We start from the raw sequence: 25,285 nt of genomic DNA, 5'->3' as shown, positions 1-25,285 counted from the left end.
GCTACAGCGGCCGGCCTCACTTCTCAAAGTTCGAAGATCGATGTAGATCCTTCAGTGCACTGACAGAATTAATCAAAGATCCACTACTTTACCTTGAAAAGTTCATTGTAGTTGATATACGATTCTCCTAACCTGTTTATTGTATAATATCACACTATCTACAAGACAACAATGTCAATAGAGGTTAATCGTCAAAATAAATCTTCCAGGAGATATTTAAATGCCCAAGTCTATACGGGAAACAAACAAGATACGTCTCAAATCAACACATCTCAAATTTTCTGAAACATAACCAATCTTTGCGTCAAGGTGTGTACATTTGAGGCAATAGAAATATAGATGACGCCGCTGGCATTTTGCACAAGAAATACAGTGCATTAAAACAACCAAAAGCCTGCAGTTCAGTCTAACAGTTTCGCCACATGTACAGGCTGGATTTCAATTCCAGCACAGCAGGAATTAGATAGACCCATCTCACAGCTTCATCATGGAATCAATGAAGCATGGTTTTGTAAAAGAAAAGACAAAGCCAATATCATTGGTATGGACAAAACACGATGGAATACAAGGCAGGAGAACAATGTGTAACTACAGCACTATTGGGTAGTGTGTGGACATAGATATGTAACTATATCACCATGTAAATGCATTGCAATTTTGTAGCAAAAAAGTCATATCAGTGCAACTTCTTGGGCGCAATTCTCCCCTACCCGGCGGGGCGGGGGGTTCCGGCGTAATGGAGTGGCGGGAACCACTCTGGCGTCAGGCCGCCCCAAAGGTGCGGAGCCAAGCCCTCACCTTGAGGGGCTAGGCCCGCGCCGGAGCGGTTTCTGCTCCGCCGGCTGGCAGGAAAGGCCTTTGGCCCCACGCCAGCCGGCGCCGAAAGTTCTTCGCCGGGCGACGCATGCGCGGGAGCGTCAGCGGCTGCTGATGTCATCCCCGCGCATGCGCAGGGGAGGGGGGTCTCTTCCGCCTCCGCCATAGTGAAGACCATGGCGAAGGCGGAAGAAAAAGAGTGCCCCCACGGCACAGGCTTGCCCGCGGATCGGTGGGGGGGCCCCGATCGCGGGCTACGCCACCGTGGGGGCACCCCCCGGGGCCAGATCGCCCCACGCCCACTCCCCAGGACCCCGGAGCCCGCCTGCGCCGCCTTGTCCCGCCGTTCAAAAGGTGGTTCAATCCACGCCGGCGGGAGAGGGTTGACAGCGGCGGGACTTCGGCCCATCGCGGGCCGGAGAATCGCCGGGGGTGGGCCCGCGGACCGGCGCGGCGCGATTCCCGCCCCCGCCGAATCTCTGGTGGCGGGGAATTCGGGACACGGCAGGGACGGGATTCACGCCCGGTGGGGGGGTTGGAGAATCGCGCCCCTTGTTTCTTAAAACAGCATGTTCTGGAGCCAACCAGAGAGCAGGCTATACTATGCCTTGCATTGTGCAAGGGGAGGGAAGTAATTTATGATCTCATTCTGAAAGCACCCCTAGGTAACAGCAACCATAATGTGATTGAATTTTACATTCAGTTTCAGGAAGAGAGAAGTGGGTCTGAGACTATGCTTTTAAACTTAAACATGGGCAATTATGAGGGCATGAAAGCTGAGTTGACTAAAGTGAATTGGCAAATTAGGTTAAGGAAGAGGTTGGTCAATAGAGTTGCTGGGGCAGTCATTTAAGGGGATATTTCTGAATACACAGAATAGATACATTATAAGAAGCAAAAAAAAGTCCAAGGGATAAACTCACCATCCGTGGTTGACTAAAAAGGTTAAAGGTAGTATCAAACTTAAAGAAAAAAGCATACAATTGTTTAAAGACAGGTGGAAAATCAGAAGATTGGACAGAATATAAGGAATAGCAAAGAATGACCAAAAGATTAATAAGTAGGGAAAAATTAGAGTATGAGAGGAAGTTAGCCAGAAATATAAAACAAGTTTTATACATATTTTAGAAAGAGTTAATAGACTAAGAGTCTGAAGAAATAATAATGCAAAACAAGGAGAAAGCAGATGAATTGAACAGGTATCAGTCTTCACTATGGATGATACAAGTAGCATTCCAGAAGTAGCTATAAACCAGAGAATCGAAGGGAGGGAGTAAATCAGGAAAATTACAGTCAACCGAAAAGTGATACTGAGTACATTTCTGGAGCTGTGGGCTCGCAAGTGCTCAGGTCCTGATGGGCTTCATCTTGGGGTATTAAAAGACGTGGCTAGTGAGATAGTTAATACATTGGTTTTAATTTTTCAAAACTCCATAGATTCGGGGAAAGTCCCATTAAATTGGAAAATGGAAAATGTAACTCCATTATTGAAAAAGGGAGGCAGAAATCAGGAAACTACGAGCCAGTTAGCTCAACATCTGTCATAAGAAAATTGTTCGAAGCTATTATTAAAGAAGTTATAGCAATACTAAAAAAATATTTAAAATAAAAAAATATTTTTTTTTTTTTTAAAAAGAAGTTATAGCAGGACATTTAGATAAGATCAAGGTAATCAGGCAGAATCAACATGTTTTTGTTAAAGGGAAATCATGTTTAACCAACTTATTGGGAGTTTGTTTGAGGAAGTCACATGTTCTGCAGATAAAGGGGAACCAGTGAATGCACTGTACTGAGATTTCCAGAGGGCATTTGACAAAGTGCCACATCAAAGGTCATTGTGGAATTTAAAAGCTCATGCTGCAGGAGGCAACATTGGCATGGAAAGAAGATTGGCTGGCTAACAGGAAGCAGAGACCAGGCATGATTGGGTCTTTTTCAGGTTGGCAAGATATAAAAAGTGGTGTGCCACAGGGATCAGTGCTGGGACGACAACTACTTACAATTTATATAAATTACTTAAATGAAGAGATTGAAGGGATGGTTGCTAAATGTGCTGATGAAGCAAAGATAGGTAGGGAACTAAGTTGTGAAGAGGACATAAGGAGGCTACAAAAAGATATAAATAGGTTAAATGAGTGGGCAATCTGGCAAATGGAGTATAATTTGAGAAAATGTGAAATTATCCATTTTGGCATGAAATTTTTGTTTTAATTATCTAAATGGTGAGAGATTGCAAAGCTCTGACATGTAGAGGGATCTGGGTGCCCTTGTGCATAAATCGTAAAAGGCTAGTAGGCAGGTACAGTAATTACAAAAGCTAATAGAATGTTATCATTTATTTCAAGGGGAATTGAATACACAAGTAGGGAGGTCATGTTTCAGTTGTGCAGGGTACCAGTGAGATCACCTTTGGAGTACCATATTGGTCATCTTATTTAAGGAAGGATGTAAATGCATTCGGAAGCAGTGGTTGGTTTTCTTATTGGAGAAAGATTGGACAGGCTGGGCTTATATCCGCTGGAGGTCAGAACAGTAAGAGACGTCTTGATTGCAACACATAAGATTCTGAGGGGTCCTGACAGGGTTGATGTTGAGAGGATGTTTCCTTGGGGGTGAACCTAGAATTAGGGGTCAATGTTTGAAAATAATGGATCACCCATTTAAAACAGAGATTGGCTGAATTTGTTTCTCTCAGAGGGTCATAAGACTTTGGAACTCGCTTCCTGAAAAGGTGGTGGAAACAGGATCTTTGAATATTTTTAAGCAATGTAAGCGAGGGTGAAGGTGCGCAACTTAATTCAGAAAATTGAAAGCAGACAGTACGTGGGAATTGTAAATTGTAGTCCTTGATGGGCAAGTCATTTCTTTCTGTCAGATAAGATAATCAGTTAACATGGAACCAGATCTTGCTGTGAAAATAATCAGGGAGGCTAAGGACAATCGCTATTGAACAAACAGAAATGCAGCAGCAACTTCTGGTGGATGGAGATGCACAGTTAGCTCAAAGGTTTGGAGATTGCTGTCAGAGACACATCCTCTCCTCGTTAAGCTGTACAAAAACCACACCTCACCACCTAGCTCCCGATTCAAATTTAATGAACATTAAACTCGGAGAGTTACGACTGGGCTATTCGCGTTAACCGTGCGCCAAGTCCTAATTATAAATGTGGAGTCCCAAACTTTCAGCTTTCAATTTTGTTGGAGATTTTGTTTTTTTTCTTTTTAAGTACTTTTTTTTAAAATGTCACTTGTCTCTTATCTCTCAATCCAATTTTTCATTCTCACTCTTTTATTCAGATCCTGATTTGACAATGAATTAAATATCCTAACTTACACTTCCTGGTTCACTTGAGCTACATAATGGCTTGCCCTGTTCACATACGTCCCAGATGCCCTAGAGAGGGCCCAGTGTCATTTGGATTCCCCCTGACAGCAATTTGCAGTGCAAAAGCCGAGGGAAGTTCCATGTGCAAGTGCAAGTCTAACAAGTGTCCAGTTCTGTTCATTAGCTGCTCAGAGTAAAGTCTGTCGTTCTGGTCATATTCGAGCAACGTGAAAAACATAAGGACATATGAAACAGGAGGAGGACAGCATATAGCCTGTTGAGCCTGCTCTGCCATTCGATCATGGTTGATCTTCGACTCCCAACTCCACTTTCCCAATGTTCCCCATTCCTTTAGAGATTTCAAAAATCTGCCTATCGAGCGTTAAATATCATAGAATTTATCAGAGAATTTACAGTGCAGAAGGCCATTCGGCCCATCTAGTCTGCACCGGCTCTTGGAAAGAACGCCCTACCAAGGTCCACACCTCCACCCTATCCCATAACCCAGTAACCCCACCCAACACTTAAGGGCAATTTTGGACACTTAAGGGCAATTTTTTAGCATGGCCAATCCACCTAACCTGCACATCTTTGGACGGTGGGAGGAAACCGGAGCACCCGGAGGAAACCCATGCACACACGGGGAAGATGTGCAGACTGTGCACAGACAGTGACCCAAGCCGGAATCGAACCTGGAACCCTGGAACTGTGAAGCAATTGTGCTATCCACAATGCTACCGTGCTGCCCCATGTTGAAATATATTCAACACCCATAAACCTCTGGCATAGAAAATTTCAGATTCACAAATCTTTGATTAAAGTAATTTCTCATCTCAGTGCTAAATGATTTGACCCATCATTCTGACATGAGACTGTGTCCCCTTGTTCCAGATTTGCGAGCCAGCAAAAACATCTGAGTGCCTGTCAGTCTACTACATAACCTTATGCGTTTTTAAAAATTAATTTACTGGATGTGAGCTTCGCTGGCTAGGCCAGCATTTATTGCCCATCTCTAGTTGCCCTTCAGAAGGTGGTAGTGAGTTGCCTTCTTGAACCACTGCAGTCCCTTGGGTGTAGGTAGGTACACCCACTGTACTGTGAGGGAAGGAGCTCCAAGAATTTGACCCAGCGACAGTGAAAGAACGGCAATATATTTCCAAGTCAGGGTGGTGAGTGATTTGGAGGGGAACCTCCAGGTGGCAGGATTCCCAGGTATCTGCTGCTCTTGTCCTTCCAGATGGTAATGGTCATGGGTTTGGAAGGTGCTGCCTATAGAGCTTTGGTGAGTTATTGCAGTGCATCTTCATAGAATCATAGAATTTACAGTGCAGAAGAAGGCCCATTTGGCCCATAGAGTCTGCACCAGCCCTTGGAAAGAGCATCTTACTCAAGCCCACACCTCCACCCTAACCCCATAACCCAGCAACCCCACCTAACCTTTTGGACACTAAGGGGCAATTTAGCTAACCTGCACATTTTGGACTTGTAGATGGTACACACGGCTGCCACTGTTCATCAGTGGTGGTGGGATCGAATGTTTGTAGAAGGGGTAGCAATAAAGCGGACTTTGTCCTGGATGGTGTCAAGCTTCTTGAGTGTTGTTGGAGCTGCACACATCCAGGCAAGTGGGGAGTATTCCATTACACTCCTGACTTATGCCTTGTAGATGGTGGACAGTCTTGGGGGGGGGGGGGGGGGGGTAGGAGGTGAGTTACTCGCTGTAGGATTCCTAGCCTTTGACCTGTTCTGGTAGCCACAGTATTAATATGGCTAGTCCAGTTCAGTTTCGGATAATTGGCAATCCCCAGGCTGTTGAATGTGGGGAATTCAGCAATGGTAATGCCATTGAATGTCAAGGGACAATGGTTAGACCCACTCTTTTAGGAGACGGTCATTGCCTGGCATTTGTGAGGCACGAATGCAACTTTCAATGAGATCACCTTTCATTCTTTTAAACTTGAGAATAGAGATGCAATTGACTCGGCTTCTCATCACGGGGCAGTCAGAAAACCCATAGAGTCCCCACGGTGCAGGGGGCCATTCCGCCCATTGGGTCTACACCGACCCCCTGAAAGTGCACCTGCCTAGGTCCATTCTCCTGCTCTATCCCCCTTACCCCACCCAACCTGCACACCTTTGGACATTAAGGGTAATTTAGCATGGCCAATCCACCTAACCTACACATCTTTGGATTGTGGGAGGAAACCAGAGCACCCGGAGGAAACCCACGCAGACACGGGGAGAACGTGCAGACTCCATACAGAGTAACCCAAGGCCGGAATCGAACCCAAGTCTCTGGCACTGAGGGGCAGCGGTGCCAACCACTGTGTCGCTCTCTCATCCCAAAGACAAATCTAGTGCACCTTGGCTGCCCTACCTCCAAAGCAAGCATATCCTTTCTTAAATGTGGAGACTAAATGTGCAGTGTCTTCCAGGTATGTTCTCACCAAAGCATTAAGGTATCTTTGGAGAGTATGCGCTCCCCACAACTAACATATTTTCAGAAGTCTTTGACATTTGGTTTCTAACTCAGGATTGTAAACTACGAGATGCAGTGATAGGCGTCATCCCCAATTGTAAAATCAGGTCAAAACTCATGGATACGAGTACTACAGTAAACAGGAAACTCTGACCAAGTAGAGTATCAACTGTAACCAATATGTAGATTTATTAACTCCATGTCTTATTGGGCAATTGCTTTCAATCAGAAGGATCATTTAGGCTTAAATTTCCCTGTAACTTACAATCTCGCAAAGGTTATTCCTATAAATGGCTAAAGATGGTGTGGCTAGACAAACAACTGATCTAATTCTTTATTAAAAATGTCTCACGACACAACACCTCTGGACCTGAAACGATGAACCATCTTCCCTCTGGAAAATAGCAAGAGATCACTGCATAACCCAATTTTCTGTAGATTCTGCTAAAGCAAGAAACAGTGCGAAAATAGATCAGGGTCAAACTCTTGTTGATTTTTCTTTCCTCTCTAATAGGTGCCTCATTCCATGTTGAACCAAACATGCACTTACGTTATAAACTATGTCAGAACATGTGGCATTTTTACTCTTGAATGGATATTTGTCCCCATTGACTAATGAGAAGGCATGCAGAAGGAAGGCTGTCATCTCTTCAATCCCCCCAAAAAAGGTGTTGTTGCATACTTATTAAAGCAGGAAATCAATGCAATAGTGAGGAAGGATATTGATTCAGAAAATTATGATGCGGAATCTATATGGGTGGAGATAAGAAACACCAAGAAACAAAATATATTGTTGGGGGTTGTCTGTCGGCCCCCAAACAATATTGGAGATGTAAAGGAAGGTATTAAACAAGAAATCAAAGATGTATGTGTTACGATCTGAGATTACATTATCGGTGGACAAGCTTACAACCCTGCAATGAGGTTACTGTGAAAATCCCCTAGTCACCACACTCCGGCACCTGTTCGGGTACACCGAGGGAGAATTCAGATTGTCCAAATCACCTTACAAGCACGTATTTTCGGACTTGTGGAAGGAAACCGAAACCCATACAGACACGGGGAAAATGTGCAGACTCCGCACAGACATTGACCCAAGCCGGGAATTGAACCCGGGTCCCTGGCACTGTGAAGCAACAGTGCTAACCACTGTGCTACTGTGCCGCCCATATAATCAGCTGTAGACAGGGGTCACTCTAAAGTGGGAGGAAGTGTCTGATTTAGAGACACCTCCACATATCCCGATGGACAAGATGATATATTTTTTTCATTAATTGCTCTGGGAAATACAAACATCGGACTTAGGAACAGGGGTAGACCATTCAGCCCTTTGAGCCTGCTGCAACATTCAATAAGATCATGGCCAATCTGGTTTTGATTCATCTCAGATGTTATCCTCTTGAAGGAACTAGCTGAGCCTCATGATACCCCCACTATATCAGGCTCTGAACTCACTTGTGATTGGCTCTTTTGAGTCTCCTCACTGCCAGATTGGAAAGAGATTTGGCGAGACCCAGCAAGGTTATCAGTCCTATGCAAACCTCTTTCCGAATCATTTAAGGTGGACCACCCAGTTCGGAGAGTTTCCAGTTTGGAAGTCGGAGTCCTCTCTTGAACTTGTGAGGTGACAGCTGTCCTTTTAAAAGGAAAATAAATTGTAAATGGAAACGGCCCAGTACCATTTCACCCCTGGATTCAAGTTTGAATTTAGGCCACACCTATGGTATGAAAGTCTTTGCTCTCAACCAACCATCAAGCGTAGGGAGACAAATGTGAAATGGTCTTTCAATGTTCTTTTGTGGGCATGAATTCATTGCGCAAAACCACCAACCATTTGTCACAAATTATCAAATTTCATTCAGGGGAATGCTGTGAGAAATGGGAAAAATTCACATCAAGACTACAGGAGAGTCAAAACGCAGAGTTAATTTTGTTCTGCAACTGATCATGATAACCCTCACCAGAGACTTCCTGGTGCTAATACTGGGCGCACGAAAATGAAAACCAGTGTTGATATCCTGCAGATTGGTGAAAAAAAAGAAGAGCTTATATATAATCGGCATGTGCAGAGGGGAATAGCTTTTAATTCTTCTGTCTCAAAGCTAAAAGAAATGTACGATATGTAGAGAGTAAAAGGGGAGGAGAGGGAGCTTTTCATACCTAAATTGTAAATCAGTAGCGTCCACTATAGTTAAAATTTTGCCTAAATAATAAGCATTATTCCTTCACTACATTTTTCACACGATTTCAACTTTATTCGTAAAATTTGAAGAAAGCCATTTGGTCAGGGCATCTCCCAGAGTGACAGATTAGAAATTAGCAGCGAATCAAACATGGACATGGGTTACACAGCCTGCTGAAATATCTATTAAAATTCAGATTACACTGGCATCAGCTGAAACCAAAAACATCTTAATTGCCTTCCACAAGCAACGTTGGACCATTGCTTTGGTTCTAATCTGCCCCCAAGCCACTCTATGAAGCTGAACCAGATAGCATGCACAGCATTGGCATTCCACTCTTAACCTGGAAACTCCAGCACCAAAACAACATGCATTAATCTTTGCAGAAGTGTCCAGCGTCTTAGTCCCTTTGCTGAAGAGGTCATGTAGCCTTTTATCTCCAGCTTCGAATTCTCCAATGCCCTGCTTGGCATCCTGAAAAATTGTTGCCAATACGGGCTCAGATTTGTCCAAAGTTCTTCCTTCCACGTAACATCCCGCACTCAATTCCACCAACTGTTGTCCCTGCCCTCGCTGCTGCTTCACCTCTCCCAATAAAATGAATTAAAACTCTCCATGGCTACAAATCCCTCTGCTGTTTCGCCCTACCTTTGTCTCTACAACTCCTCCAACCTCACGTGCCACATGGTCCTCTCGCTCATTTTATTTTTTAAATTTAGTGTACCCAATTCATTTTTTCCAATTAAGGGGCAATTTAGCGTGGCCAATCCACCTAGCCTGCACATCTTTGGGTTGTGGGCGAAAAACCCACGCAAACACGGGAAGAGTGGGCAAACTCCACACGGACAGTGACCCAGAGCCAGGATCGAACCTGGGACCTCAGTGCTGTGAGGCAGCAGGGCTAACCCACTGCACCACCGTGCTGCCTTGGTCCTCTCTTTTCTTATCATTCCTCACTTGTGGCAGAGTTTCAGTCGTACTTAGCCCCATCCTCTGAAACTCCTCCTCCGTAACTCTGTGCCTTGTTAAAACCTGTTAACCAAAAGGTAATATAGTGCTGTTCATCCAACAGTCACCTGCCTGAAACACAATGTAGGAGGAGTGATAAAGAGGAGCCTCTTCCCATCAGCTTCCACGAGGAAAAGGTTTCCGTACCCAAAACTCTGATGAGATAATTGGGATCGCTGTTATAAGTGGCTTTAAAAGACACAACGAATATGCTGTGCACTTACAGAAAATGTCTACTTATGTTAACTTCATGGCTCAATTTAAACACTAAAATCATGATTGTTACCAATAGCCTGAAACAAACCCAACAGGGAGCTTTGAACACACTTGTCCTGAAGCTGGATGTTAACAAAAAGACAGCAACAACAAACTCAGGGGCATTCATATGATCTGGCATTGTAAATGACAACATGCAAGTACTTCATGTAAAACCTCGACAAAAACTCCATGTTCTTCATTACACTACATTTGATGATTTTGCTTCCCCAAATGAACTGATTTTGCTACCAACCTTTCACACCACAAAGAGGAACACAATACACTACTTAGCTCTATCACAGGACAGTCACTTAATACAGTTCACATTTGCATCGAACCTTTCCATTTCACCCGAGCTCAGTAGGTGCCACCCAGTTCGTGGAAATGCTGATTACACCACACAGCAGTTCCAAGAATCAGGGCACAAATATATTAACATGCACCACCGTTGTGTTCCCTCAGCTATTAGAGATTAGAAAGAGAAATAAAGTGATGGTACAGACTTGGGGGAAGAGTGGGTGAGGAAACCACTGACCAGGAGCAAGCACTGAAGACAACAAATTGAAGAGTCCAAAAAAGGAGAAGGGGAATGAAAAGAGAAGAGACACAAACACACAGGGATTTTACTAGATGTAGATCCCAATCAGTTTTGGACAAAACATACCCTGAAGAAAGTCTAGTGGAGAAGGGGGTAATTAATTTGCGTACTACACAAACACAGATCTTTTCAGGCCAGTAGGGGCACAGTGACCTAGTCTTACCCAACCTATCCACAGTGACCTAATCATATTGACGTCGATCATAAACGAATGGCAGTTGGAGCTAGAGTTAATCCCAAAAGGAGACTATCAGTACAGTAGATTTTGTTCTGACACAAAGTCATCAGCCTGAAATATCAACTCTGCTTCTCACCACAGATGCTGCCTGACCTACTGCAGCACTTATTGTTTCATTTCAGATTTCATGCATTGGCAGTATCTTGCTATCGTGTAGGTTTCCAATTGTATCACTATTATATTTTACGCAACAATCGTAGAATCATGCAGCATAGGAGCATATGAACTTGGAGCAGGAGTAGGCCACTTGGCCCTAGAGTGTGTTCCGCCATAAGATCATGGCTGATCTAATTGTAACCTCAACGCCACATTCCCGCCTGGAAAAGACCATTCTGCCCATATGACTGTGCTCACTCTTTGGTGGAGTCAGTAAATTAATCCCAGACCATTGCCCTTTACCCCATAGCCCTGTACAACTTTCCCCTTCAACAATATTCCCTTTTGAAAATTACTATTGAATCTGCTGCCTTTCGTGGAATGGATTCCAGATTATAACTCATTGCGTGAAAAAAAATCACCTCTTTTAAATTATTTTGTGGTCAGGATCTGGTTTTAATCCAAGTAATCCCTATCGATGTGTTTGATACTGAAGTGTTTGTGTCAACGTCACATTTGACTACTGATTTCTACCTTCATAACATTGCCTGACCTCACCCTTGTCTCTGTTCATCTGCTGCTTAAACCTTCATTCAGGCCTTCATTGTACCTAGACTCAACTATGCCAACAGACACCTGGTGGTCTCATATATTCCACCTTCTATAAACATGTGGTCATCCAAAACTCTGCTGCGCACATCTTAACTCACAGTACGTCCCCCTCGCCCATCACCTTGTCCTAACATTGGCTCCTGGTCAAGCAACGTTTTGACTTTAAAATTTTCAACCTTGTTTACAAAGCCCGGCAAGACCTCACCCGTCCCCATCATCCTCCGAGATATCCAAGCTCCTCTAATTCTAGCATCTCGCGTGCCCCCCAATTTTAGTCGCTCCACTAATGGTGACCATGCCTCCAGTTGCCCAAGCCCTAAGCTTTAGAATTCCCTCCCTACCTTGCTCTCATGGGATCATAAAGAGTTTTACAGCACAGAAAGAGACCCTTCAGCCCATCACGTCTGTGCCAGCCACTGGGCACCTATCTATTCTAATCCAATTTCCCTCCTTACCCCTTCGCCCAAGCTTTGGATCATTTGACTTGACATCTCCTTATGTGGCTGGATGCCATACTTTGTTTTATAATGCTCCTCGGGATGGTTCGTAATGTTAGGCGCTATATAAATGTAAGGTTTTTTTTTAAAAGAAAGAATTAACTGTGTCTGTTAACGTGTGGGCTGCAATCTTTGCTGGTCAGTTGCACATCTTACCGTGATCTGGCGGAGAAGCTGGGGAGCCCCGGGCGACCTGTCCCTCTCTCTGGGGAAGCGGAGTGGCTTGAGGCGGCTCTGCTTGGACAGGACCAGGAGGCTGCCCAGCAGGAGGCTGCTCAGGCACAGGGCCGAGTAGAAGAGGAGCCTGCAGAAAAGCCAGGCAAGGAGGGAGGGAGACGCGTCCTCCGACTGGAAGCAAGAGGCGGCGAAGAGGCAGAGTCCGGCCAGGAGCAAGTAGTAACCGCGGCTGCCATCAGGACACATAGTGACCATCGCATCTCCCAGCTCGACCCTCTCCTCCTTTTAAACACACTCACGTCCATAACACTTGCAAACATGTAGAAGGCACTTTCTGAAAGACTCGGGAACCGAATCCGCGACACCTGATTGGAGAGAGAGGGGGGGGGGGGGGGGAAGAGAAAAAAAAAACATTTAAAAAAAAATTACAACTGACAACTCCAACAGCAGCAAAATAAATTTTATAAACACATCAAGATAAAACTGGAAAGGCGGCCAACCCTCTCTCATCTGCTGGTGCGGATCCTACATTTTCCTGACTGTCCTGTTCACATTGGGGTCGTTTTTGTGGCTAAATTCACAGATTAATCATCATCTCGCTCCCTATCTCTGTTTTTGTGGACGTCTCGGGCGAATGAAAATCTCTCCTGGTCGTCTTTGCTTGTCAAATCATTCCTGAGGGGATTTTTCTTTTAAATATTCTTCTCGTGGCTCTTCAAAACCTCCAGGGCTGTTCCTTGATTTGTATATATATATATATTTATTTTTTTTAAAAACGATTTCCCTCAAAATATCTATTGGCAGAGGTGAGGGGAGAACCTAAGGCAGAAAGTCTGAGGATTTATTTTTTTCCTTCTCCCCTGCATCCACCCAGTCTGCAGGCTCTGTGTGTGTCTCCCCCACAGCAGCCCCGGCGCTGATGATGTGCCCGTCACTTTCCAGTCCGCCTGCTTCCTGCCCCAACCTCCAGCACAATCCGGAAAGGAAAGCTACCTCTTAAAAGGGGCGAGCTCGCTAAACGTCACTGGACCCCACCAGATCCCCTCACTGCCTCCACTCGCCAGCCTCCCTCCCTGGACTGACCTGCAGACAGGAATCTGTTCAAACAACCACCACTCTGCTTGGGGCTGGGCTGTGGGTCCCACAATTAAGTTGGAAATCGAGTCAAAGAGGCGCCTGAGGTGAGCACTGATTTGAGGCCGCAGCTCCCAGGCAATGGTTAAGGCCGCAATGGGGCGGGCAGTAACTCGCAGTTGTCATGTGAGATTACCTTTAAGAAATGTGCCTTTAAGAAATGGGTATTATCAGTGATGTCAGAGAGTGGGTGGAACTGGGCTGTCTGTCAGCTTTTTAACTTTTGTTTTTGAGCAGGCTGCAGGGTGTGTTTTAGTTTTGTTTACAGTGTTGGAGCTGAAGCCAGACCAAGCAGGTGTACTGCTGTTCTCTCTCCCATCAAAAGACTATCTCTTGATCATTTGGTGAATTCAGAATTATAAATGTTCTCAGTCGTGAATGTAAACCTAATGTGCTTCTGTTGGAAGGTGTTTTAAGTCTTATGGATGTTAAAAGGAAAGCTGGAAGAATTACTTAGTGTTGCAGTCTTTGGGGGTTGTATTTGAATTAATGGTTGCTAAGATGTTCACTGTGTGTTTTAAAAAGGTTAACTTAATGAGATACCCTTAATTACGACTCAGGAGAGGAGTTTGATAATACAAAGGCTTTAATAACCAGAAAACCAGACAGCTGCCAAGAAGTGTGCACACTGCCTACTGAACGTAACCTTATATACAGCTTCCTGGGGGCGGAGCTGGAGGCGGAGTCCCCCAGGGTTCCAAACCCGGTCTTAAAGGGGCCTATGTATTAAGGGTACATATGTATACAGATATCATTCACCACATTCAACCCCTGTTTAAAAAAAACGCATAGTCCGTCGGGGTGAAGTGGAATTAAAAGTTCAGTCTTTTGGGTGGTCTGATTGCCCGTGTCGACCTTCTCAGCTCCGGCGGTGGTGCGGTGGATACGGTCGTCCTCGGTGGTGGTATATCCGGGAGCACGGTTGTCTGAGCCTTTGCCCGCGTTGGAGCAGGGGGGGTATCCGGGGTGACTAGGGTGATTGGTGCCGGCGCCGGCTGGGGGGAGGGGGGGCTATGCGGTGGGCGCTGTCGGAGTCGACCGCCGGTGCGGGGAGGGGAGCGTCGGTGGAAGGGGGGGCGTCGGTGGGCGAGCCAACGGGTGCCAGGTCTTGCAAGGAAACGGTGTCCTGCCTGCCGTTGGGGTGCTCAACGTAGGCGTTTTGAGGGTTTGCTTGTAATAGTTGGACCCACTTGACCAGTGGATCTGTCTTATGGCTCCTCACATGCCTCCGGAGTAGAACTGGTCCCGGAGTCGTCAGCCAACGTGGAAGTGAGACCCCAGAGGTGGACGTCCTCGGGGAGAAAAACAAACGGTTGTGAGGGGTCTCGTTCGTGGCCGTACAGAGGAGCGACCTAATGGAGTGTAGGGCATCGGGTAGGACCTCCTGCCAGCAGGCGATTGGGAGACTTCTTGACCGTAGGGCTAGAAGAACAGCCTTCCAAACTGTTGCGTTCTCCCTCTCCACCTGCCCGTTTCTCCGCCGATTATAGCTGGTTGTTGTGCTCGAGGCGATGCCCTTGTTGAGCAGATACTGACGCAGCTTATCGCTCATGAACGATGCACCCCGGTCGCTGTGGATATAAGCGGGGAACCCAAACAGGGTGAAGATGCTGTGCAGTGCCTTGATTACGGAGGCCAAGGTCATATCGGGGCAGGGGACAGCAAATGGGAAGCGGGAGAATTCGTCGATTACAATGAGGAAGTAGGTGTTGCGGTTGGTAGACGGGAGAGGCCCTTTGAAGTCCACGCTTAGTCGCTCAAAGGGCTCAGACACCTTTACCAGGCGGCCCTTGTCTGGTCGATAGAAGTGCAGTTTGCACTCCGCACAGATCTGGCAAGCCTTGGTCATGGCCTTGACCTCCTCGGTGGAGTAAGGTAGGTTGCGGGACTTGATGAAATGGGCAAGCCGGGTGACTCCCGGGTGGCAGAGGTCTTTGTAGATTGCCCGCAGACGGTCTTTCTGCGCGTTGGCGCACGTGCCGCGGGACAGGGCATCTGGGGACACGTTGAGCTTCCTCGGACGATATGTAATATCGTACGTGTAAGTGGAGAGTTCGACCCTCCACCTCAGAATTTTATCATTCTTTATTTTGCCCCATTGTGCGTTATCGAACATTAAGGCCACCGACCGTTGGTCGGTGACGAGGGAGAACCTCCTACCGGCTAGCTAGTGCCTCCAGTGCCGCACAGCCTCCACTATGGCTTGTGTCTCCTTCTCGACTGCAGAGTGTCGAATTTCCAAGGCGGTGAGGGTTCGGGAGAAGAACGCTACCGGTCTGCCCGCCTGGTTGAGAGTAGCAGCCAGGGCGATGTCTGATGCGTCGCTTTCTACCTGGAAGGGAATGGTTTTGTCCACCGCGTGCATGGCGGCCTTGGGGATATTGGCCTTGATACGACTGAAGGCTGACTGAGCCTCAGCCGTCAGGGGAAAAACCGTGGTCTTAATGAGTGGACGGGCTTTGTCCGCATATCTGGGGACCCACTGGGCATAATAGGAAAAGAGCCCCAGGCACCGTTTGAGTGCCTTGAGGATACGGGAGAGGGGAAGTTCCTTAAGGGGCCGCATGCGGTCGACGTCTGGCCTTAGGACCCTGTTTTCCACGACGTAGCCGAGGATGGCTAACCGGGTTGTATGGAACACGCATTTCTCTTTGTTGTATGTCAGATTGAGGGCCCGGGCGGTCTGGAGGAACTTCCTCAGGTTTTCGTCATGGTCCTGCTGGTCATGGCCGCAGATGATGACGTTGTCCAAGTACGGGTATGTAGCCTGTAAGCCGTACTGGTCCACCATTTGATCCATTGTCCTTTGGAAAACGGAGACTCCGTTTGTGACACCAAAAGGGACTCTGAGGAAGTGGAAGAGCCGACCGGCTGCTTCGAAGGCTGTATAGGGGCGGTCCTCTGGGCGGATAGGGAGTTGATGATAGGCCGAATTTAGGTTGACCGTGGAGAATACTCGATACTGGGCGATTTGGTTCACCATTTCTGCTATGCGGGGAAGTGGGTACGCATAGAGTTGCGTAAAGCGGTTTATGGTCTGGCTATAGTCCACCACCATTCGTTGTTTTTCCCCGGAGCGGACTACCAATACTTGTGCCCTCCAAGGGCTGTTGCTAGCCTCTATAACCCCTTCTTTTAGTAGCCGCTGAACCTCTAACTTGATGAAAGTCATGTCTTGGGCACTGTACCGCCGACTCCTGGTGGCGACGGGCTTACAGTCATGGGTGAGGTTCGCGAAGAGGTGGGGTGGTGCAACTTTGAGTGTCGCCAGGCTACATACTGTGAGCGGGGGCAGGGGTCCGCCGAACTTCAGGGTCAGGCTTCGGTGGCTGCACTGAAAGTCCAGACCGAGCAGCAGCGGGGCGCAGAGGTGAGGGAGGACATAAAGTTTAAAACGGGCGTATTTGGCGCCTTGAATAGCGAGGTTCGCGACACAATACCCCGTGATTTGGACCAAATGAGACCCGGATGCGAGGGCGATAGTTTGGGAGGTGGGATAGGTGTGCAGGGAGCAGCGTCTTACCGTATCTGGATGGATAAAATTCTCCGTGCTCCCGGAGTCAAAAAGGCAGGGGGTGTCGCGGCCGTTGATTTGAACCTGCATCATTGGGTTTTGCAGGTGCTTCGACCGAGATTGATCGAGCGTGATCGCTCCTAGTTGCGGGCAGTCAGAGTCCTCGGTTGAGTCGGACTCACAAAATGGCCACCCGGAGTCACAAAATGGCCACCGCCATCAGTTGCACGTGTCGGATTTTGAAGATGGCCGCCGCCAAGATGGCCACCCTCATGACTCGCACGAGGCCGTTGACGCGTCGGAAGTAGGCATGTCTGACCGCCGCGCGGCCGCGTTGCGGGGCCTGTGGTCCCGGGAGATCGATTTCTGGGCCCGATGAGACTTTTGTTTCTGGCCTTTGGGCCCAGCCAGGCAGACCTTCGCGAAGTGCCCCTTCTTTCCGCATTCGCCGCAGATAGCGGAGCGGGCTGGGCAATGCTAGCGTGAGTGCTGGCCTTGTCCACAGAAATAGCATTGGGGGCCCCCGGTGTGAGCAGGTTGCCGCGTGACACAGCCTGGAGCATGGCCGAGTCTGGAGGGGATCGAGAGGGGTTTGCTAGGTCCGCGGAGTACGTGCGGAGATTATGGTGGGCCGCTTCCAGGGAAGAGGCGAGCGTTGCCGTGCCTTGGAGGTCCTTCGCTCCGTCTTCTAGGAGCCGCTGCCGGATGTACATGGATCGGATACCGGACACGAAAGCATCACGAATATGTAAGTTCATGTGGACTTCTGCCGTCACCTCTTTATGGTCGCAGTTCCTGGCGAGCGCGGTGAATCTCTAAAAGTATTCATCTAGCTTTTCCCCGGAGCGCTGGCGGCAGGTCGAGAGCAAATGTCTGGCGTGTACCTCGTTTATCGGCTTTACAAAGCGCTTCTGTAGGATTTCGACCGCCGTTTCGTACGTCGTAGCTTTCTCGATCACTGAGGATAGTCGATGGCCCACCCGGGCATGTAGTAAGCTCAGCTTGCGAGGTCCGTCAACTTCAGTCTCTGAGAAATTTAGATAGGCCTCAAAGCACCGGAGCCAGTATTAAAAAATTTCTGTGGATTCTGGCGACCGAGCGTCCAAATTGAGCTTCTCCAGCTTTCGACCGCTGTCCATCATGATGTGGTCTGGTTATTAAATTGAGATACCCTCAATTACGACTCAGGAGAGGAGTTCGATAATACAAAGGCTTTAATAACCAGAACCAGAAAACTAGACAGTTGCCAAGAAGTGTACTCACTGCACGCTGCCTACTGAACATAACCTTATATACAGCTTTCTGTGGCTTCAACAGGTCCTGGGACAGGCTGGTGAATGGCCCCCACACTTTGTGGAAGTGATTCCCAACCCTCGGATGGGGTATTTGATCTTCTCCAGATGGAGAAATCACAATAGGCTTGCCAGCCAGTCTACAGCTGTGGGTGGTGTTGCTGATCAGCAGCCGAGTAGGGTTCTCCGGCAGGTGATTAGGAAAGCAAAGGCAAGGGCATCAGCCCTCTCCCCGATAGGAAGTTCTGGCTGGTACAATAACCCGAAGACCACCACTCTCGGGCACAGATCCACCTTCACCCCCACAACCTTGGACATCACTTTGAAGAAGGCTGTCCAGAACCCAACAAGGCTGAGGCATGTCCAGAACATGCCCAGGGCTGGTTTAGCACAGTGAGCTAAATAGCTGGCTTGTAATACAGAACAATGCCAGCAGGGCGTGTTCAATTCCCGTACCGGCCTCTCCGAACAGGCACGGGAATGTGGCGACTACGGGCTTTTCATAGTAACTTCATTGAAGCCTACTCGACAATAAACAATTATTATTATTACATGTTGGCGTGGCCTCCCTGGCACCCCTCATATTTGTCCTCCACCTCCGAGAAAAACCTGCTCATTCGGGTTCTTGTCAGATGTGCTCTGTGCACCACTTTAAACTGCATGAGGCTTAGCCTTGCGCAGGAGGAGGTGAAGTTGGCCCTACTTAGTGCTTTGCTCCAGAGTCCCCACCCTACATCCGTACCTAATTCTTCCTCCCATTTCTTGTTCCGTCCAGTGGCGATCGTGCCCTTTCTAAAAGTCGTCTGTATATGTTGTGGCGTGGGCTCGGGGGGTCGTTCCCGTGCAGGACTCCTCCATCCTCACCCATTCCATGTTCAGTTCCCTTACCAATCCCCTCACTCTCTTGGCTGTGGCTGTCTCGTGATAGTATTGCAAGTTCAGGAGGGCCAGGCTGCCCATGCTGAACTAGAAATATATGTCTAAATGGTGATTGATAAGGCAATGTCTTGTGGTACCCACATTGAGTGGAAATCTACAGGGTAGAAGGGAGCTGCAGGTGTCATTAATTTTCATGGCCCCTACCCAGCTGATTCTTAAAAAACTGTGTATGTTATCCCTTCAAATGCCTCTTGTGTACCAGAGGTTGCTTCAGGAATTAGGGCAGGAATATGCAACTAAATGCTGGCAAGATCTATGAGATTGAAAAAATACTTAAAAGACCTGGCTGAGGTCCATAAATATATTGCATTAAAACAATGTCATGGTGGCATTAACAATTTAATTGAGCATAATGCAATGTACAGTCCAGCATTCAAAATATATTTCTATGAACTTATCTAATTTTCCAGTGATTCCAATGAGAATTTTTAAAATGCAGAAGTAAATGGTAAAAGTTAAAAAAAAATGTATGGAACACAGACTATTCAAACCATACAGAGAGAGAGTAGATCAAGTGGATTTTATTTTATTCTTTCACCGGATGTGGACATTGATGGCTCAGCAGCATTTTTATTCCCCATCCCTAATTACTCAATAAACTCACTGGAGTTTGAGCTGCTGAGTCTTTGGCCAGGGTTTTCCAGCCCCACCCATGGTGGAAATCATCGCGGGTGGGATGGAATATTTGATGGACCGACCAAAGGTCCATTAACCTCGATGGGAATTTCTGGTACCGCAGCAAGCAAGACCGGAAAATTCCATCCTGTTTAGTATGGAACGTCCATGAATGTGTAAATGAATTTTACTAAACTCTGTTCATTTACAAAATTGTGCAGTAGAAATTTTTATTTTGCAAATTATCGTAGTCATCCCATCTTGCAACGTAGAATGAGACCGTTCAGCCAGTCTTCTCTGTGCTGGCTTTTGAAACAACTGTCCAATTTAATCCCGCACACCAGCTTTTTCCACATAACCTTGAAGGTTAGTCCTCTTCAACAGGCAGCACTGAAGCAAAGTGGGTAGCACTGTTACTTCACAGCTCCAGGGTCCCAGGTTTGATTTCCACGTCATGTAAGGCTATTGTGTTATTGGAGATAGCCCCTGTCAGATGAGACATTAAACATAGTTCCTGATTGCTCCCTTAAGGTGAATGCAAAAGATCCCATGACGCTATTTCAAAGAAGATTAGGGGAGTTATCACTTGTGTCCTGGGCAATAGTTATCCATCAATGAACGTCACCAAAAAAACCGAACTTGGCGTTATTACATTGCTGTTTGCAATTAACCAATTGACAACTGGGTTTCCCCATAACAACAGTGACTACACGTGCTACGGGACATCCAGAGGTCACGGAAGGTGGCAGATAAATGTAAGCCTTTCTTTTTATTGAGAAGTGATGCATGAAAGAGGGGAAACAACCATGTATTTTGAAGCTGGAAAGGAAATACCATACTCATACCATGGGCAGCACGGTAGCATTGTGGATAGCACAATTGCTTCACAGTTCCAGGGTCCCAGGTTCGATTCCCCGCTGGGTCACTGTCTGTGCAAAGTCTGCACGTTATGGGGTTATGGGGATAGGGTGGACCTTGGGTCGGGTGCTCTTTCCAAGAGCTGGTGCACTCGATGGGCCGAATGGCCTCCTTCTGCACTGTAAATTCTATGTTCAAAACATTTAATTAAGTTATGACGTCTGAAATTCCCCGAGAGCTTTCAAAACATAGTTTCAAACTATCCAAATTTCCAATTGGAATAGGTATATAATCCAAGCTAGAAAAACGTGCAGAAACAAAAATGTACTTAATTCTTTGAAGATTTGTCAAACAAGTTCAAACATTTCACCTTTTGTTATGTTTCATTATTAAACAGAAGGTTAACCTGCAAAATTCCAAGAGAAAAGGCAAATAAGATTTTTTTTTGCAATGTCCAGTATCTCAACAGTTGAAAAGCTGCTTCAATTAAATATTTATTCACAATGTTTAGACTCATAAAGATGTTATGCTGCATCAACACCCTATTTACATGGTGATCTGAATTAAACAATGTGGTTCTGTTAAGCTGCCATTTCAACTTTTCTGGACATTTTCAAAAGCCTTACCGTGCTCAGCACAGCATTTTATAAGTGAACTAACAACATCTAGTGGTGGAAATAATATTGTTAGCTGTTTTTAAATAAACCTTTATTTAAGATGTGGAGATGCCAGCGTTGGACTGAGGTGAGCACAGTAAGAAGTCTTACAACACCAGGTTAAAGTCCAACAGCTGAAGACATTCACCTGAGGAAGGAGCAGTGCCCCGAAAGCTAGTGCTTGAAACAAACCTGTTGGACTTTAACCTGGTGTTGTAAGACTTCTTACTTTATTTAAGAAGTCGATCGTAGCTTCCGAATCCAAAACAATCAAGCAATTAACAGGCAGATAGATATTTTAAAAGAAAATTGTAAATAGGGATGGAGGAAGGGCAGCAAAGGAACCAAGCTTTCATGAAGCTATTAAAGCCTATTGGACAAATGTCTTTTTTAATATATAAATTTAGAGTACCCAATTATTGTTTTCCCTAATTAAGGGACAATTTGGCATGGCCAATTCACCTAGCCTGCACATCTTTTTGGGTTTGTGGGGGTGAGACCATCGCAGACATGGGGAGAAGGGGCAAACTCCACACAGGGGCTGGGATCGAACACGGGTCCTCGGCGCCGTGACGCAGCAGTGCTAAATCTTATTGAACAAATGTATACGATTGTTGCAAAATTTTGAAATTTTTAATTCTATGATCTAAATATAAACACATGAAGAAAAAAGTAAACAAAAATGTATTCATTGGTTTGAATGTCAGCTGTAGCTCAGCTGGTAGTATTATTGCCTCAAACTCAGAACCTTGTGAGTCAAAGTCCCACTACAGGTCCTCAGCACAAAAATCAAGACTGACACTCCAATGCTGTGGGGATGCTACACTGTTGAAGGTGCTGTCTTTTGGATGAGACAGTAAACCAATGTCCCTTCTGTCTGGTCCTGGTGCACTATATCAAAGAGCAAGGGGGTTATCCCATGTCTGGGTCAATATTTCTCTCTCAACTAACAATGAGCATTATGGTAGCACAACGATTAGCTTTGTTCCTTCACAACGCCAGGGTCCGTGTTCGATAGCTTGGGTCGCTATCAGTGTGGAGTTTGCACATTCTCCCCGAGGCTGCGTGGATTTCCTCCAGGTGCTCCGGTTTCCTACCACAAGTCCTGAAAGACATGGGCCGGGATTCTCCGACCCCCGCCGGGTTGGAGAATCCCCAGGGGGAGGCACGAATCCCGCCCCGACGTCGGTTGCCCTATTCTCCGGTGCCGTTTTTCAGGGGCGGGCGGGATTCCCGCCACGCCGGTCGGGGGTGGTTGACAGTGCCCCCCCCCACCCCCCGGCAATTCTCTGGGCTCCGATTGGCCAAGTGTCCGTCCAGTTTTGGCCAGTCCCGCCGGCGTGAATTACTCACTTCACGCACGGCGGAACCTGGCAGGTAAGTGTGCGGGGGCAGTCCTGGGGGGGATGCCGGGGGATCCGACCCCAGGGGGGCCCCCATGGTAGCCTTGCCCGCGAACGGGGCCTACCAATCCTGCGGGAGGTCTGTTTCCGTGGGGGCCTTCTTTCGTCCGCGCCAGGCCCCTGTAGGGCTCCGCCATATTGCACAGGGACTGGCACGGAGAAGAGAACCCCCGCACATGAGCGGAAATACGCCGGCCGGTCTGAGCATGCGCGGAAATACGCCAGCCGTTCCGCGCATGCGCTAACTCACACCAGGCTTCGGCGCCGGCTGTGGCGGCGGCAACGACTCCGGTGGCAACCTAGCCCTCGAACGTTTGGAGAATTCCCACTTTTGGGGGCTGTTGACGCCGGAGTGGTTGGCGCCAATTTTCCCGCCGGTGTGGGGACTTAGTCCCCAGAAGGAAGAATGCCGCCCATGATTGTTGGGTGAATTGGACATTCTAAATTCTCCCTCTGTGTACCCGAACAGGCGCCGGAGTGTGGCGACTAGGGGAGTTTCACAGTAACTTCATTGCAGTGTTAATGTAAACCTATTTGTGACAATAAAGATTATTATTATTGCAAAAGAAGATTACCCGGTCAAATTGGTTGCTGGGTTTCCTATAGTACAACAGTGACTTCAATAATACTTTATTGATATAAACTGCTCTGAGACATTCAGGGGTCATGAAATTTTTTTATTTCTAAATACATATAGTGGTGTAACTGTAGTACCTTATTTAACATGCTATTTACAGAATGGAAAATATAAGGCTATGGGGAAAGCGAGTGGAACAATGTGTTTCGTTCAGGGCTGGTACAGCAAAGAACCGTGGCAGTAACTCAAAAAATTCTGATTATGAAACATGCAACTTTGTAATATTCCAGGAATTCAATTAAATGTTTCCCCACTGCATTGCACAGCACCGCCCTGTCGACTCCGCCATATTGCACCACATCGCCCCCAAGGTGTTACCAAAGGAACCTTGGCAGTTTGCTGCAGTGTATCTTGTAGGCACTATCAATTACGACAAGACGAGAGTAGTATGTAATCGAGGCTTTATTACACAGAGATGTGTGGCCTCCTACAGCAGCTGACGAAATGGCTGCTGTACTGAGAGCACACATATTTATACTCCGCCTACTGGGCGGAGACAGCAGGCAGGGATCTAGCCCCGTACCTGTAGTACAGGGGTCTTACCGTAAAACCCATATATATATAAACAGTATAATACATCAGTGGTGACTACCACACTGCTGAGATCTGGTGGTGGAGAGATTGAATGTTTAAGGTGGGATGGGGTGCCAATCAAACAGGTCGCTTTGTGCTGAATGGGTTTGAGCTTCTGTGTTGTTGTTCTTCAGTGAGTTGCTCAGTTGAAGAGCCTGTGCAGACAAGAGGGGCCAAATGGCCTCCTTCTGCACTGTAACAATGCTGTGATTCTGTTGTTGGAGCTGCACTCATCCAGGCAAGTGGAGAGTATCCCAGCACATTTCTGACTTATAGAATTCCCACAGTGGAGAAGGCATTCAGCCCATCGACTCTGCATCGGCCCTCCGAAAGAGCACCCTATCTAGGCCCAAGCCCTTATCTAATCTCTGTAACCCTACTTTTGTGAGGGCCACGAAGAATCCAACACGAGTTTCAAGGATACAAAGAAATAACATTTATTTACAATAACATATATACACACAACAGCAGCAGCAGCAGCAACCTCACTTGCTGCTTACTCCTTCCTGCTGGTTCCAAACTGGCCAGCTTTATTTATACAGGGAGTCTGCTAATGATTTCTCCGCCCCCCCTCATTGGGGAAGCTCATACTCCCACAGGATTGTGGGATTGTCATTAGTCCCCAGCCAATGGTAAGCAGGCAGGTTATAACACCTACGTAACGTTTTAGACACTTAAGGGCAATTTAGCATGGCCAATCCACCCAACCTGCGCATCTTTGAATTGTGAGAGGCAACCGGAGCACCCGGAGGAAACCCACGCAGACACGGGGAGAAAGTGCAAACTCGACACAGACAGTCACCCAATGCCAGAATTGTACCCGGGTATCTTGTGCTGTGAGGCAGCAGTGCTAACCATAAGTGGAGTCAGGAGGTGAACTATTCACTGCAGGATCCCCAGCCCCTGATCTGCTTTCGTAGCCACCGTATTTATATGGCTGGTCTGGTTAAATGTCTGGTCTCACCTGACAGGCATATGTGCTGGCTCTCAGCAGGAATCCGTCAGATAGGAATCAGGAGCAGGCACCTTGACTGATTTTTCCATTCCCTAGCCTGAGGCACTGAGGTTATTTTCAACATTTCAGCTGCCGCACGGCACCGATTCTAATTGTAGTAACTCATCAGCTCACAGAGGGAATTGACCTTCTGGACTGTAGGTGTACATTGGCTGATATCTGAACCCAGTCCTTGGCCAATCGGAAACGGAGTGTTTTGAATAATGCACTTTTGCACTAATCATGCATTCCTCCACTCTTTCTAAATATTTGGGTATGGTGACATCATGATTCACATGCGAAGCAGCAGAGACATTTTTTATGGTACTTTGCAGCTTATACATAGAACGTAGAAAAATACAGCACAGAACAGGCCCTTCGGC

At 46.9% G+C, this 25,285-nt stretch overlaps 1 protein-coding gene across 2 annotated transcripts in view; it reads right to left on the bottom strand.

Moving 5' to 3' along the window:
• Positions 1–25,023, bottom strand: part of snx25 (sorting nexin 25) — a 369,244-nt gene extending 344,221 nt beyond the window's left edge. Inside the window, exons 1-2 of one of the 2 annotated variants that reach the window (XM_072515885.1) lie at positions 24,873–25,023; positions 12,267–12,652 (exon numbers count right to left, since the gene is read on the bottom strand). In XM_072515885.1, the coding sequence (XP_072371986.1) occupies positions 12,267–12,542 (276 nt within the window). In that variant the 5' untranslated portion in view covers positions 12,543–12,652; positions 24,873–25,023. Of the gene's footprint in view, positions 1–12,266; positions 12,653–12,787; positions 13,210–24,872 lie in introns of those variants that run through there. The other variant, XM_072515884.1, reaches the window with a different exon arrangement.
• Positions 25,024–25,285: the final 262 nt, after the last annotated feature.

Source organism: Scyliorhinus torazame, chromosome 9 (assembly GCF_047496885.1).
Source record: "Scyliorhinus torazame isolate Kashiwa2021f chromosome 9, sScyTor2.1, whole genome shotgun sequence".
NCBI lineage: Eukaryota > Metazoa > Chordata > Chondrichthyes > Carcharhiniformes > Scyliorhinidae > Scyliorhinus > Scyliorhinus torazame.
Note: the sequence above shows the minus strand (reverse complement) of the source record. Positions and strands in the feature narration are given on the sequence as shown.